General features: G+C 48.5%; 1 protein-coding gene across 1 annotated transcript in view; it reads right to left on the bottom strand.

Moving 5' to 3' along the window:
- TYROBP (TYRO protein tyrosine kinase binding protein) overlaps window positions 1-18,151 on the bottom strand; it is a 33,222-nt gene that overhangs the window by 5,493 nt on the left and 9,578 nt on the right. The window contains exons 2-3 of the mRNA XM_015412350.1: window positions 8,290-8,310; window positions 6,139-6,276 (exon numbers count right to left, since the gene is read on the bottom strand). Coding sequence (XP_015267836.1) covers window positions 6,139-6,276; window positions 8,290-8,310 — 159 coding nt within the window. The remainder of the gene's footprint in view (window positions 1-6,138; window positions 6,277-8,289; window positions 8,311-18,151) is intronic.

Genomic DNA, 18,151 nt, shown 5'->3' with positions numbered 1-18,151 from the left:
ATAAAGCTGCTGACTATCGAGTAAATACTCTGTTCCCAGCTCTGAGCAAACACTGGCAGTTGCCTTCTACTTAGTCATCCCATGGGTCTATCAAGCTCTACATTGCCTACTCTGACCATCAGTAACTCTCCAGATTTTCAAAGCAGAGTCCTTCCTTATCGCCTCCTACCAAACCCTGGAGATATCGAGGATTGGATCTGGGACCTTCTGCAGACAAAGCAAAGGCTCTACTGCTGAGCCAGGGCCCCTCCCCTTAACAAGAACAGATGAACTTCCCTTTTCCTGAGACTAGCATGGTCATTATTGTTTGCTCTGACTGGAAGCCTCTCTTCAGGATCTGAGGTAAAGGTCTTCCACATCACCTCTTACTAGCTGCCATATTGTTTTTACTAGAGATGCTGAGGATTGAACCTAGGACCTTCTGCGTGCCAAGCAGAGGCTCTACCGCTTAGCCATGGCCCTCCCCCTATGCTACCAAGAACCAGGGCTCTTAAGATAACCTCTGTGTTCCAGAAGATAGTCACACCAGATCACAACAGGACGGTAAAAGGACGGTTTATGAAGCACCAGTCTACCATCTCCTACCAAACCCTGGAGATACCAGGGATTGGACCGGGGCCCTTCTGCATGCCAAATAGTTGTTCTTCCACTGAGCCATGGCCCCTCCCTTTAACAAGACCACATGAAGCTGCCTTATACGGAGTCTTACTGTTAGTCTATTGAGGTCACTATTGTCTACTTTGAATAAATAATAATAATTATCGTATGTGTAGTATAGCCAGGAGATCCTAAGATCAGAGGTCGTTTTGTAGAAAAAGAGGTGCAGGAGCTCATTAGCATAACTCATTAGCATAACTTAGTTGCATATGCCACACCCCCTGACATCACCGGAAGTGTGTCAGAAGGCAACACCCACCGCTCAGGCTCCACTGGACTGTTTTGGATTGGTAGCTATGTGGGGGGGGGATGCACAGATCCTCGTGCTCCTTGTGGCCTGGGGCTGCTGGGAGTAGGGGGCGGGGCTTCTTGCATGTGCCCGCCCCCTGGGCTCTTTAATGCCAGAGCTCCGCTCCTGTGCGCTCCTGCAGGAAATGACCCCTGCCTAAGATCGTCTGGCAGCTGGATGTTCCAGCTCTTTTGGCGTTACGCACCACTAGGTGGTGAGCTAGACTTGTTTCTTAGGCAAGAGACGATTCAGAGGTGGTTTGCTGTTGCCTGCCTCTGTGTCACGGCCCTGGTATTCCTTGGAGGTCACCCTTCCAGTTCCTAGCCATGGCCGACCCTGCTTAGCTTCCGAGATACGACGAGATTGGGCTAGCTTGGGCTATCCAGGTCAGGGATGTCCACTTTGACTGACAGTAGCTCTCAGGCGTCTCAGATGGAGGTTCTTTCACATCACCTCCTACTTGATCCTTTCAGCTGGGGCCTAACCTGGGAGTGGGACCTTCTGCCTACATAGCTAGTGCTCTACTACTCTCCTGCCCATAACAAGATCACATGAAGCTGCCTTATCCTCACTCAGGGCCTTTGGTCTATCAAGGTCAGTATCGTCTACTCAAACCAGCAGTGGTTTTCCAGGATCTTGGGTCAAGGTGTTTCTTATTGCCTCCTACCAGAGACTTGGAGGCTTCAGGGACCGAACCTGAGACTTCCGCAGGCAAAGCTATTGCTCTACCATTGAGCCCCAGTAACCCTCCCCTACACGGCAGCTCTCCAGGGGTCTATCTCAGCTCTTGTACCCGGAGATGCAAAACACACAAGGAAGACAGATTCCCGCTGTGAGAGAAGCTAAGACGCTAAATTTAGACACAATCTCCAGTGGAAAGGAAGGAAGCAGAGAGGGAAGGAGAAGAACAGGAACAAATGTAGTTACACAAGAATGTAAGATACCAAAGTTGCACAATATCTTCTTATTCGGAACTTCCTGGCCGGCGCAAAACAGTACGCAAGCCTTCACCACTCTTCATCTGGCTAAATGTTCCATACAGGAAGAAAAAGGAAGGAAGGAAGAACACAAAGGGAGTGGAGGAATTTTAGGGAACCTGAAAGCTTGCACAGTGTTACACACTGGTGTGAAAATGCACACTGTTTTGTAATATTTTAGTTGGCTCTATGGGAGACTCAAAGTTTCACTGGTTTGTGGTCCAGTCATGTGATGTGGTCTCCAACCTGTTTTTACTCCCACCTCAGGGCTGTTTTGGTGTAGTGGTTAGGAGTGTGGACTCTAATCTGGGAGAACCGGGTTTGATTCCCCACTCCTCCACTTGCAGCTGCTGGATGACCTTGGGCGAGCCATAGTTCTGTCAGAGCTGTTCTCTCAAAAGCAGTTCTCAAAAGAGCTCTCTCTCTCTCTTTTTGTATATTTGGGTATCTGAAGCAGTATTTGGGATTTGTGGGAATGCCAATATTTGGATCCTGAATATTTCCAGAAATGTTTGGAAATACCTAGAGCTGGCATTTTAATGATCCCAAGCCTGCCTCCCCATTTAATAGGTTTCCCAGGCAACAGGAGTTGAGGGGAGAGGATGGAAGCCAGTGTTCCCTCTAAGCTGAGTTAGTGTGAGCTCACAGGACTCCAGAGCTTAGAGGGAGCATTGGTGGCAGCTCTTTCAGACAATGAGATCAGACCTCAGGGAGAGCACTAGAGTTGTCTGCCCAGTCATGACAATTGGATTCTCTGGTTTGACATTGGTTCTGTTGGGTTTGCCACACTGGCCCTGGATTCTGCTTGGCTTCCATGGTTTGACACTGGTTGGGTTGGGCTTGCAACACTGTCCCTTGCGTCAATTGGATTGGCTTGGATTCTCTGGTTTTACACTGGTTCTGTTGGGCTTGTTGGTTCTGCTTGCATCCAGAAGCTTTTGGTTGCTCTTTTGGCCACTGGCTTTGCCCTGGAGAAAGCATTCATTTTTTTCCTCCACAGGAGGCAATGGGTACAAGTAGGATGGCTGGCAGCACCTTGTTCAGGGGTTCATAAAATTGGTTTCTTTGATCCAATTCACTTGGAGCTTGGGGAGGGCACTTTTTAGTGGACAGGTACAACTAGGATCCCTGTGGTTTTAGTGCCATTTGGACAAAAAACAGCCACCCTAGCTCCCTGGAAAGAATCCCCCCTAAAGAACAATGGAGCCCAAAAATTGAGATTTCCCCACACCCCAAACCCTGAATCCAAACACCAAAATGGTATGGGGGGGGGGGACCTGGATACTCTGGAATACCAATATGGAACCCATTCCCAAAATCTGAATAATACAATTTTCCCCCTTTCTACCCCTTGGTACAAACTCATGTTAAGAACCACAAGGCTGCTCGTCTCACTTTCCCATCTGCATCCAAGAAACAAGCAGAAAGGGGCAGAGCCTGGCCTCCTCCTCCCCACTCCATCTGCCTGTTTCTCCCATCAGCCTAATTCGAAAGAGAGATATTAGCCGTGCTAGAATTAGAATTGCTGCTGTATAGGTCAGACTCAGGAGATGAATGGCATTCCATACTGATCTGGTAGTGCCTTTGCAGAGATCTCTGTGCCTGTTGAAGGTTGTGGGCTCTATAAAAGGAACAATAATCTGATTTCAACCCCCCCCCCCGAAATGTCTACAGCAGTGGTCCCCAAACTTTTTTTCAGCCTGAGGCCACCTTAGGAATTCTGACTCAGGGTGGTGTGGGCAACCAAAAAGTGGCCTGCAGGAGGCAGGGCCACACACCCTCACAGGAAGCCCAGAAGAAGAAGAAGAGGAGGAGGAGGAGGAGGAGGAGGAAGAGATTGAATTTATACCCCACCCTTCACTCAGAGTCTCAGGGCAGCTTACAATATCCTTTCCCTTCTCCTCCCCACAACAGACACCCTGTGAGGTAGGTGGGGCTGAGAGAGCTCTCCCGAGAACTGCTTGTGAGAGAACAGCTCTGAGAGAACGTGACTGACCCAAGGACACGCCAGCAGCTGCAGGTGGAGTTGTGAGGAATCAAACCCAGGTCTCCCAGATTAGAGTCCACACTCCTAACTGTTTCGTGTTTGTGGAACAAAACCGACACGCGAGCCACAATTGGTGGAACATAACCACTACACCTAATGCAGGGGATAAGAAGAGTAATTTTTTAAAAGTCCACTGAGAAAGAGGACAGAGAGAGAATAAAGCAAACACAATGTAGAAGCTTGGGCTGAAACAATGTTTTAATCTGCACAGCCAGTCAGCTCTTCAGTGGCCAACAGGCATCTCTGGAAGTCCAGTGGCTAGGAAAGCCAGGTCCCTTTCGCCTGCTGGGGGGGGGAATGGGGGGGACGTTCTGGGAGTGGGAAGTGACATCACACCCCATTCCCCCTGAAACAGTGATGGCGCACACGATGTGCCTGCGTCACCCAGAAGTGACATTGGCACGTTGGTGATGGTGGGGGTGATGCTCTGAATTTTGGGCAAAACTCTATGGTAAAATTGGCATCAAGCCATACAGTCTTGCCCAAAAGCCAGGGCGTCACCCACCAACATGCTGAAGTCACTTCCGGGTGATGTAGGCACATTGCGTGTGATGTCGCTGTTTGGGGAGGGGGGTTCTCTCCCACTGGCCAGCAGCAGGCTGGAGCCTGCAAAATCGGGGAATCCCCCGTCCCCACCAGGCACATGGCAGCCCTACCAGTGGCTCAGCACCTGGCCATGCCCACTTTTAAAAAACACTAGATGGGCACCATAAAAGATGTTGCTGAGTGTCATGGTTCCTGGGGGCACCACACTGGGGATTGTAGCCCCGATCTACAGAAACCCCATTCTCAAATTCCTGGAGGAGAGAGAGGTCAGGTTGCAGATCAGCCTGTAGAATTCGGCAGGATAATTTTGCCTCTCTCCGGCTCCTAGACAGATGGGAGATTAAACAGGCGGCAGAAGCACAGGAAATCCAATCTGTCTGGTTCTGTGACACTGGAGAGCCTGCCGTTCTCCCAGGGGTTGTTCTATGGAGGAGGTAGGTAACATGATTCCAACTGCTGAAAAAAAATACCCCCTGCAGTGTCTACCTGTGAAGATGTTGGTAATCTAACAAAAAAGAAAACAAAACAAAAAAGAGGGGTGCAACATGCGATTTGTACTTGGCTGGACACGCCAGGAGCGTGCCAAATCATAGCTGCACTACCTGTCCTTCAGACTGTGCTTCAGATCCCGCCCCCACTGGATCTCCCCTGCTCTTCCTGCTATCGCTATGGGAGAAAACAGAGGTAGGGGGAGGGTGAAGTTACACTCATGACAAATGTCACTTCCAAACACTGCATCTGTGCCACTCTAGGAATGTCCCCAATCTCTGAGTTCTTTACCATTGGGGGAATTCCTAGAGCATTCTCATAATGCTGACATCACTTCCGGGTCCTCACCTGGAATAAGATGTCACCCCCTTGCATGGCACTCCCCTCTGTCCGTGACATGCCCCCAAATGATCCCAGGAGGGCCAAGTGCAGGCCTGGCAGCGCTACTGAAGCTCCAAGGATCTAGGCGGTAACTACAAACATAAGTCATAACCATCAGTTTCTCCCAATCCTCCAGCAGCATTAACATTTCCTCAGGGATTTGCCTTGGTTTTTGACTGGGGAATTGGTCCTGTGTGTCCAGCAAGATGTCCTTGATGCCCTGTTTTGGCTTGTGGGCCTGGGACTGTCTATCCCTCATATATTATGTCAACTTTTTTGACCCTGTGGGCATCTTTGGAATTCTGACACAGGGTGGCGGGCACGACCACAAAATGGCAGCTGCGGGAGGTGGAACAAATCATAAAATGGCTGCTGCAGGAGGCGAAGGCTGAGGTTAGATATAACTAATAGTACCTCTCCAGCATTTCTGGCAGAAGCTCTGTTTAACAAGATGCCTTTTAATTTGCACAGCCAATCAGAAGCCTGCTGTGCAAAACTCCGCCTAGCCCTGCCCACTTGGTGGGCACCAGGAAAGGTGTTGGCAGGCGCCATGTTGGTTACCCTTGGTATAAGTTAAGAATGCACTGTCCTTCTCAGAGATCGCAATCAGGGCTCATATTCTTGACCTCCCCCCCTTTCTCATTTTCTCTCCCTCTCTTACACACCTGCTATAAGCTATTAATGTTTCTCAGCGGGGAACGGCCCAAAACACAACAGGGGAGACAGTCACAGTAGCCCCAAACCCTCCTCACCACTGCTGGCCAGCTGGCGTTGGTAGAGGCAGGTAGCCACGTAGTAAACAGCCACGGCAATGAGCAAAGTCAGCAGCAGGTCCCCCAGCACCACACCTGCGATGGCAACCGGACTTAGATGGTAGCAGTTGCCACAGTCTAGGAAGAGAGAGGAAGAGAATCATGTGAGGCACAGAGATCCGGGGAGAGCAACGAGGCTGATGAGGGCAGTGCTCCTTCGCCTCATTCAACCTGGGGGCACCGTTGGAATTTGGAGAAAGGGTAGTGGAAGCCACCACAAAATGGCTGCCATGGGAGGTGGGATTGGCAACAAAATGGCTGCCACAACGGGGCAGCTAGAAAATTTTGGGAGGTTCCTAGCTAGGGCTGCCAAGTCCCCCCGGAGGGCGGGGAAACCCCCGCCTGGGAGACCCATTCCCCGGCGCTGCCGGATTGGGCCCCGTGGGAACCCCACCCCCAAAGCACGTCACATGGAAGTGACGTAAGCACGTCCGGGACGTTGGGGGCGGGGCCACAATCATCCGGGGGAAAACTCTATGGTTTTCCCTCGGATGATTTGGCTACGCCCCCAACGTCCCGGACGTGCTTACGTCACTTCCGTGTGATGTGCTTGCGGCATGCGCGCGCGAAGACTCCCGGAGCAAGCCGGGACTCCCCCGCTCCAGGAGAGGTGAGTACTTGGCAACCCTATTCCTAGCCAAACATCTTCATATGATGGCGAACCCAAAAGTGATGTCTTTGGTGGTCTTCTGAAGCACCTCCTACTCCAATAAGGTGGGAGACAGTAAGGACAGCCTCTTTGCTTTGGAGAAGAACTCAGCAGCTGCCATATTGGTTGCTTGCACCACATTAGTTAGGGGCCCAGAAATCCAGATCTAAGCACACAGTTGGATAGTTCATTTAAATAAGAAATAAAGAGGAGATATGAGAGTGAGGGCTCTTTTTGTAGCAGGAACTCCTTTGCATATTAGGCCACACATCCCTACTGTAGCCAATCCTCCAAGAACTTACAGAGCTCTTCTTACAGGAGCTACTGTAAGCTCTTGGAGGATTGGCTACATCAGGGGTGTGTCGCTTAATATGCAAATGAGTACCTGCTACAAAAAGAGCCCTATGATCTGTTCTTGAGGATAAACTAGGCATAATGGATTTAAATTACTGGATAGCAGACTTTCTTTGGATATTAGGGAGAATTTCCTGACGTTATGAGCTGTGCGAGAGTGGAATACATTCCTTTGGAAGGTGGTGGTGTGTGGTGGTGAGCGGCAGTGGGCCCCACCAGAAGACCTGGGCTTTGGCAGCTGCCCTGCCTCAGGGTATTCTGATGCCGGCCCTGATATAACTATGGAAATGCTGAAGCCTTAAAAGTTAGCTGAGACTTTTTGTAATACATTATTCCTGACCATGTTTAAAGTGCAAATTGGAGTATCGGTTCTTCTTTGAAAAGCCTTCCAGCGAAACGAGGCCAACAACAGCCGGCACACTCGTTAGAGACTTCATTCTTTGGAAACTGTGGACGTAAACATTGATTTCTACATACTAACTACCTTCTGAGAATTATCTGCATGTAGAGACTGCTTGTTAAGAATTGTTTCCTATGAAACCTTGTTTTTTCCTCTTATGAGGGTATCCTTTTGATAACTTTGTTTCAATAGAATTCTTTCATATGTATTCTTTTGTACTTTACACAGTTCTTTATTATTTGTGCTGGTATAAATAAAGGCATGACAGCTTATGTTGGAGTAAAATGTTAAAGCACCACAAGACTCCTGATTATTTTTGCTGCAGCAGATGAACGTGGCTACATCTTTGTACAGACTTTATTTCTGTTCTTTATGGTGTTAGGGGGGCAACAGCCTTCACTGGGGGGGGACAGGCCAGGAGCAGGGGGCCACGCCCCCTCATTTGGGATAAAGGCTCTGAGCCCTTGAATAACTAAAGTAGGATGTCGTGATGCTAGCTGAAAGTAGAAACCAATGCATTTTGAGTGGTTATTGGTCAGGACAGAGTTCTGGGAAAGGAATCAAAACCCAAAGCACCACCTGCGATGTTTAGGTATCACTATAAAAATGGCCTGAAGTGAAATCTGTTAGCATTATCTGCAAAGTTAGTAACATGAAATAATATCGGGGTAGGGTTAAGGGTTCTTACCTCCTTGGACCTGGGCAAGTCCTACAAAAGGGGAGAGAAAAAGAATATTGAGTGCTGGATTTAGTTTTTGTGCTCCAAGCAAGAACTGCTGCCACCCTGGTTGCAAAGACACAATGCATGATAGCCCAGTTAACATGACTAGTTTTAGATGCACAGATTAAAAACACATCAAGGTTTTCTTTAAAGCACAGATTATAGACTAAATATAATGAATCCTGGCCAGATCAACCCTCCCATCTATAGCTAAGAGGGCCATCACGAAAGTTAAGCGGTACTTGTCTTTTCTGTTATTCAAAGACTGCCTGTTTACAGTTAACTAGTATATTTTGCTTGAGAACAAAATTTGAGTCCAGTGGCACCTTTAAGACCCAAAAATTTTAGTTCTGGGTATAAGCTTTCATGTGCATGCACACTTCTTTAGATACATTGAAACAGACTTTGCCAACCATTAAACAGACTTTGCTAACCATTAAACAGACTTCGCCAACCATTACATATAGGTAGATAGCTTTCAAATCTGTTTGATCTACAAAGCCAGAATGATACCCAGAGAAAACCTGTTGCAAAATAGGCCCCGAAGAGACAATAACAGAACACCACTCGTGGTCACATACAGTTCTCAACTCAAAACAGTTCAACGCATCATCAGCAACTTACAATCTCTACTGGATAATGACAGTTCTCTTTCACAAGTACTGGGGGGCAGAACTTTTCTTGTGTACAAACAGCCCCCCAGCCTCAAACAACTCCTCACCCGCAGTAATACAACATCTAATTTGAACATGGACACTGGGACCAGAGCTTGTAATAAACCCAGATGCCAACTTTGATGCCTCATACATACAGACAACACAAGCACTGGACCTAACAACATCAACTACACCATCTCAGGTTTATTCACCTGCTCATCTTCTCTAACATTGTATATGCCATTAAATGCCAACAATGCCCTTCAGTTCTCTACATAGGGCAAACAGGTCAAACCCTACGACAAAGGATAAGTGGACACAAATCTGACATCAAGAATCACAAAACTGAGACCCTGTAGGAGAACATTTCAACCTACCAGGGCACTCAGTGGGGGACCTCAAGTAACTGTTTTATTGCTAAGGAATTTCAGAAACAGATTGGAATGGGAGACTGCTGAATTACAAGGTATTACAGCACTGAGGACAATGGAACCCCCAGGGCTTAACAGAGATATTGGCTTCTTATCTCACTACACATGCTAAGTCACCCAGTTCTTCCTTATCCCCCGAATTAAACGTTGTTTAAAGACATAACTGGACTCAAACTTTGTTCTCTCACTTTAGACTAGGGGGGGCCAAACTGTGGCTCAGGAGTCACATGCGGCTCTTTCACGCATATTATGTGGCTCCCGACAGAGTGGCTGGGGAAGCAAAGGGGAGGCATGCTTCCCCGATTGGTCTTCCCTTCTCAGGCCAGTGTTCCCCTCCCTGGGTAGGCTTGGGGGGGGGGGAGGGAAAGAAAGAAACTTTAAATGTGTTCTCAAAGCCCCTCCCCGCCAACCGGCTTGGAGAAGGCATTTGTCTCTTTAAATCCCTTCTCCAAGCCAAGGGGGGGGGTTGGAGGATGAATTTAAAGTTAAAATTACTCTCTCTCTCCCCTTCCTCCCTATCTAAGGTTAAACGTGTTCTCCATGCCCCGCCACACCAGCTGGCTGGCTTGGTTTGGAGAAGGTATTTGTCTCTTTAAATCCCTTCTCCAAGCCAAGCTGACTGATGTGGGGGCATGGAGTGTGTGTGTTGGAGAACACATTTAAAGTTAAAGTTGCTTTCTTTCCACCTCTCCCTCCCTATTTCCCTCTCTCTTTTCCCCTTCTCTCCCCCCTGCCATCATCTATTTGCTCTCTTTCCACCTCTTTCTTTCTTTTCACCTTTCTTTATCTTTCTCCCTTCCTTCTTTTCTCTCTCTCTCTCTCTTCCTTCCTTCCTCCTCCTCCCTCATGTATTTGCTTTCTTTGTTTTGCTCTCCCTTCCTTCCTTCCCTCCCTCCCTCCCTCCCTCCCTCCCTCCTTCCTTCCTTCCTTCCTTCCTTCCTTCCTTCCTTCCCCTCCCTTCCTCTCCCATCTGTTTGCTTTCTTTGTTTCTCTCTCTCTTTCATTCTCTCGTTCCACCTCCATTTCTCTGTCTCTTAGATGAATAAATATCATTAGCAAACAAATAAATATCATTGGACAAATATCATTATCAATATCTGTTTTTACCCCTTTTGTTTTTATTTTTGGCAGTCTCATTTAATGCTAATAAAAAGAAAAATTGCATATTTTTCTTAAAAAAACGTGTGTATCTTGAGGCTCTCAAACATCTGACATTTATTCTATGCGGCTCTCACATTAAGCAAGTTTGGCCACCCCTGCTTTAGACCAAAATGGCTACTCATCTGAATATATTTTGCTTGAGGTTGTGATGGCAGATTTGGGGGAACCCAGTATGAAGCAAAACCCTTAGGAATGCCTGTTCCTGTTTTGAGTGCGGGTGTCTGTTAAGTGCCATCGAGTTGCAGCTGACTCATGGCCACCCCTCATGGGGTTTGAAAAGCAAGACACACAGAGTAGGTTTCCATTTCCTGCCTCTGCCTAGACTTCCTTGGTGGTCTCCCATCGCCGTACTGGCCAGGATGGACCCTGCTTAGATTATGCAATTAGGACCAGGGGTGGCCAAATGGCAGCTCGGGAGCCACATGTCGCTCTTTCACACAGTCTCATTTAGTGTTAATAAAAAGCAAATTTGCATATTTTCCAATTAAAACGTGTGTCATATTTGTTCATGTCTTGCGGCTCTCAAACATCTGACGTTTATTCTATGTGGCTGTGACGTTGAGCAACTTTGGCCACCCCTGGGATAGCCCCTAGACCATCTGGGTCAGGGTGCCTGCTTCTGTTAAGCTCCCTTAGACTGGCCATGAGTGGGTCTACTCTATACGCAATGCGTTGTGTGGATGAGGACATCTGCAGCAATTGCACAATGGGCGCTCTCTTTGTTATGGCAGCTGGAAAACAACTTCTCTGCTCTTAGAGGCTTTCCCCTGCAGCACACTGCTCATCTGACTTTGACCTTTTGGGGGAGTATTTAGGTGTCAGTCCTTTCTTTATTACTGCATGCTGCTTTATGATTAGGGTGGTGACCATCTTCCAGGTAGGGACTGGAGACCTCCCAGGGCTACACCAGGGCTCTTTTTGTAGAAAAAGCCCAGCAGGAACTCATTAGCATAATAGGCCACACCCAACAGCAGGAACTCATTAGCATATTAGGCCACACCCCTGACAGCACAGCTCATTAGCACATTAGGCCGCACCCCCATGTTACCAGAAGTGTGCTCGTCCAGCCACACCCACCTTTTGCTTGTTATTCTGTTTACCTTGTTTGTTGTCAAAACCCAGGGCCTTTTTTTGTAGCAGGAACTCCTTTGCATGTTAGGCCACACACCCCTAATGTAGCCAATCCTAATGAGTTTCTGCTGTTGGGTGTGGCCTATTATGCTAATGAGTTCCTGCTGGGCGTGGCCAACTTGGGAGCCAGCCAGAACTCCGTTCCTGTGCGTTCCTGCCCCAAAATAGCCCTGGCTACAACTGATCTCCGGATGACAGAGATCTGTTCCTCTGGGGGGAAAAGGCTGCTCCGGAGGGTGAACTCTATGGCATTAGACCCTGCTGAGGTCCTCCCCCTCTCCAAACCCCACCTCCCCCAGGCCCGTAGCTACCACGGGGCCCACGGTTTTTACGGCCCCCTCCCCAATCCTTGGCTCTCCCCTGTTTCTGCCCTCGGCCCGGTAGCTGGTGACTCCACGCCGCCTGCTGCTGCTCCTGGGTGCCTGCCTCCCTCATTCCTGGTGCCGACGTCCACTTTCCCCGGCGCGTCTTCGCCGCTCCGCAGAGCGGGGCTTGTCCTGCAGCTCCCTATAGCGGCTCCTCAGCTTAAGGGGTCTCTGCTGCTTGCCAGCCCACCCATGCCCTGGAGAGCCCTGCAGCTGGTCTGAGGAGTGATGATCCACCGAGCGAGGGAGGGAAGGACGGAGAGCCAGCCAGCCAGCCAGCCCGCCAGCCCATGAGACTGCCCGACACGGGGGAAGAGCGCCTAGAAGCGGGTGTGGCTGTTGGGAAGGCTCTGGGAGGAACTGCGAGAGGACGAGGTTGACGGCTGGTGCCGGTGAGCCAAGCGGGGAGCTGAGGGTGTGGAATCCTCACCCCTTGGATTTCTCTGAAGCATGCACCGCGATCACCCATTTCAGCACCGGTTCTCTTGTTAGTAGGGCTATGAGTTACACAGGGGACTGATCTGCCCTTGCAAGGGGGTGGGGAGGGAAGCTGCGGCCACTGGGCATTACCCTGGAGCCTGGGTGTGTGTGCAGGGCTGCCTTAGGAGTTCCTCCAATTAAATCAAAGTTAATTTAATTAACGTTGATTTATTTGGCTGGTGGCCCCCCCAAGCCCCCTCTCCCAAAACTCCTTAGCTACGGGGCTGGGCTCCACCCCCATATATCCAGGTATTTCCCAAGTGGGAATTGGAAACCCTATTTTATGGCTTTCTTCCAACCCTATTTTATGACCTTCTTCCAACCAAATCTGGCCCTTCCTGCTCGAATTGCCCTTAATCTTGATAGCAGCGAATTTATCCTTCTGAGAACCCATACCAAATCATGTGCCATATCCTCCCTGGTGGAAACAGGCCCAGGACACCCCAAGTTTTTCAAAAACCATTTTGTTTATTGGGGGATTTGGGATGATTCTCTTAAAGTGTTTAAAGTGATTGACCTATGTTAGTGATTTTGTGCGTTGTGACCCGCCCTTAGCACAAAAAGAGGTGATATGATAACTATCTTCAAGTACTTGAAAGGCTCTCATACAGAGGATGGTGTGGAGTTGTCTTTTGTTGCCACAGAAGACTGGACCAGAACCAACGGGTTGAAATTAAATCAGAAGAGTTTTCAGCTAAACATTAGGAAGAACGTCCTGACAGTTGGAGCGGTTCCTCAGTGGAACAGGCTTCCTCGGGAGGGGGTGGGCTCTCTGGAGGTTTTCAGAGGCTAGATGGCCATCTGACAGCAATGCTGATTCTGTGAACTTAGACAGATCAGGAGAGGGAAATGCTGATCGCCACATTCGGGTCAGGAAGCCATTTTTCTCCAGGCCAGTTTGGCCAGGGATCCTGGAAGTTTTTTGTCATCTTCTATGCATGGAAAGATTGAAGGTCAAAGAAGACGGGGACGGCAAAGGATGAGATGCTTAGACAGTGTCATAGATGCAACGAACATGAAATTGAGCCAACTTCAGAGGACAGCGGAAGACACGAAGGCCTGGCGTGATCTGGTCCATGGGGTCACAAGGAGTCGGACTCGACTGTGCGACTGAACAACAACAACAGCAAAATGCATGGAACGGCGGCCACAGGGGGTGTGTTTGTGGAGGTATTTGTGAATTTCCTGCATTGTGCAGGGGGTGGACTAGATGACGCCAGAGATCCCTTCCAACTATGATTCTATGAAAATCAGAAGTGGGCCCATAGCTACAGTGGGGCATTTTGGGGCCATGCACCCTTAATTGAAAGCCATGCCCCACGAAAGCCATGCCAGAAAGCATTTAAAAATATTTATTAAGTCTTTAATTAACCTAAGTGCCCCCTAAGAAATTTAGGTGCTCCCCAATGAAAAAAATCCTAGCTACGGGCCTGATCAGAAGATGTCAGGGAGTCAGCTGCTTATGGCAAAGCTTTCAGTTCTCCACAAGTTGAATTCTGTGTAGCGCAGGAGGCTTAGGGTGCCACTCCAAGAGTACTTTCCTAGAAGTAAGCCCCATTGGTTAGACCTGAGCAGGGGTCTGAGTAGACCTGCTTAGGATTGCTCTCAGAGTAGAAGTCTGATTTCCCCTACCATGAAAGAGGCAGGGTTTTGGGGTTTCTGGCTTTCCTTGCCTGGATTTTCATGTCATGATGTCGCAGCCCACGTCTGTGTATTATCTGATCAACTTTCTCACGGCAGGAAGAGATTCATTTCAGATCAGCTTCAGCTCTGCAGTCCTTTCCATTTCAGGCCAGGGCAGGAAAGTAGCTTCATCGATTACTTGGTGTGATGAAATGCATTTTTTTTTCCTTTGGAGGTTTGAAATGAGCAAAACCTTCACTCTGAGTTTTAAAAGTTTTTTTCCCTTCCCTCTGTGCAGAGAACAGGCAGGAATGGGGGGAAGTCAGTTCAATTGCTTTCCTCAGTCCACTTTCATACGAATGCTAATAGGTCTAGCTAGAGACAATTGGATGGGCCAGTCTCCCTGCTCCCCAAGCAGGGAACAGAAATTTGGAGGAATTAAGACTAGAAAGACTTTAGGAAGAAATTTCTGGAGACGTCAGGAAAAGCTTCCCTGACCTGGCCTGACTGGATCAGTGGAAGGGGAAAAGAGAGAAGATGAAACTCCTGTAAGCAAGGTCTCTTTTGTGTTGAGTCCATCAGAGCAGACAGAACTCTTAAGTGAGGTCTGGAGGAGGCAGCCATTAGACATGTGTTGGCCTAGACAGCTGGAGGAAGCTGCAAGGTAATGGTACTCTAGAGATCTGTAACTTCCTAAGCTAAGGAGCCCGTCCTATATTTTAACATCTGATAGGGCATGCATAGAGAGAGGGACAGAGGATTTGCATTTTACCCATTTCTTTTGAATTCCTTGCTTGATCTGGTGTTGTGCTGAAAGTATGCTTGTGAACATTTTCTTTTTAACAAATAATTTATAACTTTTGATGCTGGTAGTGGTTCTCTGTACCACATAGACCTCCACCATCTTGGACACACTATTTTAAAAGGAGCACCCGGGTGAAGGCAGTCAGTTGGCAAGCGGCTATTTCTTCAGAGGTGCACCAAGTAGCAAAGGGTCCCTGTGGTGAGCAGACGCTGGGCAGCAGGAGACACAGAGTCAAGGCCTCACAACTTGGAAGGGAAGCTGGGAGTTCTGACCCTCCCAGTGGGTGATTCCTACAAAGCTCAGGTGGTGGCGGCGGGTTACCAGAGAGAGAGAAAAACCTCTCCAGGTGTTGGGAAAACCTTAGAGGGTAGAGTGGAACAGAGCCTGCAGGTCAGAGCTGGCCGATTCCACCACACTCGGTTAGAAGTCAGGCTGTGTCTGTCTCTCTGGAGAGAAACAAGTGCAGAAATGGGTATGGAGCACGGTATTTTGTATCTGTGAGAGCTTCAACTTCCATGCGGCCTAAGAGTTCGAAGATGGTCTTCAAGTACCCATCAGAGATGGCAACCAGTGGGGGATGGGGGACTTACTGGTAGAAAGAAGGAGGCCTAGGCCATGTTGCTGGCATTGTACAGGAAGTGATGTCATCATGTCAGTGACTTCCAGGCAACACTGCTATTTGGGCAAAAACTCTACGGTAAAAGCCTGGTGGGAGATTGTCCATGGGGTCGCGAAGAGTCGGACTCGACTGTGCGACTGAACAACAACAACAAAACCGGCTTCCAGAGTGTCACCAGGAGGTTGCTGGCACAATGACGGCACTTCCTGTGCAATGCAGGCAATGCGGCCTAGGCCGCCTTCTTTATACTGGTAAGCCACCCCACCAGCCAGCTGATCAGTAGTTGGGGGGCAGGGCCTGGCAGAGTGGGACCCCTGCCTCCACTAGGGGCTCTGGCAGTCCTAGCACAGATGTGTATCTTCCATTCTAAGAATGTCCTGATTTGGCTGCTTTGATAGATATCGTGATGATATGATTAGCATGGATGTCTCCTTTCCTTTGTGTACATTTCCCCCATTTGCTGTCTGGTTGTCGACAAAGTGTGACTGACTGAGGATGCAATCCTAAGAACACTTTCCTGAGAGTAAGCCCCTTGGAATAAAGTAGGACTTACTTTTGAGTAGATCAGCTTTTTAGGCTTCCTCTCTGAGTCCCAGCTATACAATCCAATAGGTGCCATAAAAGGCAATCCTAGAATGCTTTCCTGGGAATAAGGCCCATTGTGTAGCCTCAGTAGGATTCTACATAGACCCATTGAGGATTACGGTGTCAATGGCTGAGCCATCATTTTGGGAGTTTCCCCCTTATTCCACCTACCGGGAGCTTCCTGGTGATTTCTTTTAATAGAACTATAAAGTTTAAGGTTGCCGACCTCCAGGCAGTGCCAAAGACAATAGGGAACCCTTAGCGTATAGCCACAAATAACGCCCACCAACGCCCAACGACTATCAACAATTCACAGCAATATAAGATCAAAACTGTATATTACATTCATTAAAGAACAAAGATGGGTTAGTGGTCATAACCCAACAGAATGTATAAGCACATACCCAACAGATTGCTCATAACAATTAAGCATTATTTACAAAAGGAACGTGTTCAAAACCAACAGTAGGCTCCTCTGTAATTTGGGAGAGAGGTACGGCTGTTATTCTTTCCACAGTGGACGTCTTCTGCCACAGTGACTTTCTGTTTGGTGGTCTATGGACACTGTTCATGTATGGAATTACAGAGGAGCCAATTCGGTTTGTGGTTCGTGGTCCTGCAAACCCCGTTGAAAGGGACCACAGTCCTTTTAAATGGGGTTTGCAGAAAGCCCAAGAAAAAGCTGAGCTGTTTTGGCCTTTCTTGTCCCTATCACAGGGAAGAGAAAGCAGGGACCCCACGTTGCTTTAAACCCCTGCTTTCAGCACTATCCACAAACCACTGCTTTGAGAGCCAGTTTGGTGTAGTGGTTAAATGCAAGGACTCTAATCTGGGAGAACCAGGTTTGATTCCCCACTCCTCCACTTGCAGCTGCTGGATGACCTTGGGCAAGCCATAGATCTGTCAGAGCTGTCCTTGAAAGGGCAGTTCTGGAAACAGCACTCTCAGCCCCATCTACTTCACAGGGTGTCTATTGTGGGGAGGGGAAGGGAAAGGAGTTTGAAAGCCACTCTGAGACTCCGAGCGAAGGGCGGGGTATAAATCCAATCTCTTCTCTTCTTCTTCTTTAAAGTTCATGGAAGTTCGTGACAGTAGACCCATCAAGAAATTTGGTTTGCAAACACGAACAGGGCAATATTCGTGATGAATTTTGCTTTGTGGTTTGGTTCATGCCCATCCCTAATAAGGCCTTCTACTTCACCAGAGAAAAAGTCAGGTTGCAACTTAATAATAATAAAAAATCCTTGGCAATTTAATTCTCTGCACACATTTTAGTTTTCTTGTTAAAATAGATAAAGCAATTTAAATGTAATTCTGTAGGCTTCTGCACAGGGTGACTGAGGGTTGCCATCCTATAGTGCGGCCTGGAGATCTGGAATTGCCACTGATCCCCAGAGATCAGTTTCCCGGAAGAAAACGGCTGCTTTAGAGGGTGGATTCTATGGCATTACACCCAACTGAGATTTTTCCTCTCCCCAAACCACACCTGCCGCAGGCTACAGCCCCAAATCTCCAGGAACTACCCAAATCAGAGCTGGAAAACCTAGAGGCCTTCAAAGTATATCCTAGTAAGCAAAGGATGCCAGCCTCCAGGTGGGACCTGGGGATCCCCTGGAATTACATTTCATCTCCAGACTACAGAGATCAGCTCCCCTGGAAAAAAATGGATGCTTTGGGGGCTGGACTCTATGGCATTGAGAGCCAGTTTGGTGCAGTGGTTAAGTGTGCGGACTCTAATCTGGGAGAACCGGGTTTGATTCCCCACTCTTCCACTTGCACCTGCTGATGTGACCTTGGGTCAGTCACAAGCTCTGGCACAGCTGTCCTTGAAAAAGAGCAGTTTGTGTCAGAGTTCTCTCAGCCCTGCCCACCTCACAGGGTGTCTGTTGTGGGGAGGGGAAGGGAAAGGAGTTTGTAAACCGCTCTGAAACTCCAAGTGTATAAATCCAATCTCCTCCTCCTCCTCCTCCTCC

This window comes from Gekko japonicus, unplaced genomic scaffold (assembly GCF_001447785.1).
Source record: "Gekko japonicus isolate JY-2015 unplaced genomic scaffold, Gekko_japonicus_V1.1 scaffold4141, whole genome shotgun sequence".
Lineage (NCBI taxonomy): Eukaryota > Metazoa > Chordata > Lepidosauria > Squamata > Gekkonidae > Gekko > Gekko japonicus.
Note: the sequence above shows the minus strand (reverse complement) of the source record. Positions and strands in the feature narration are given on the sequence as shown.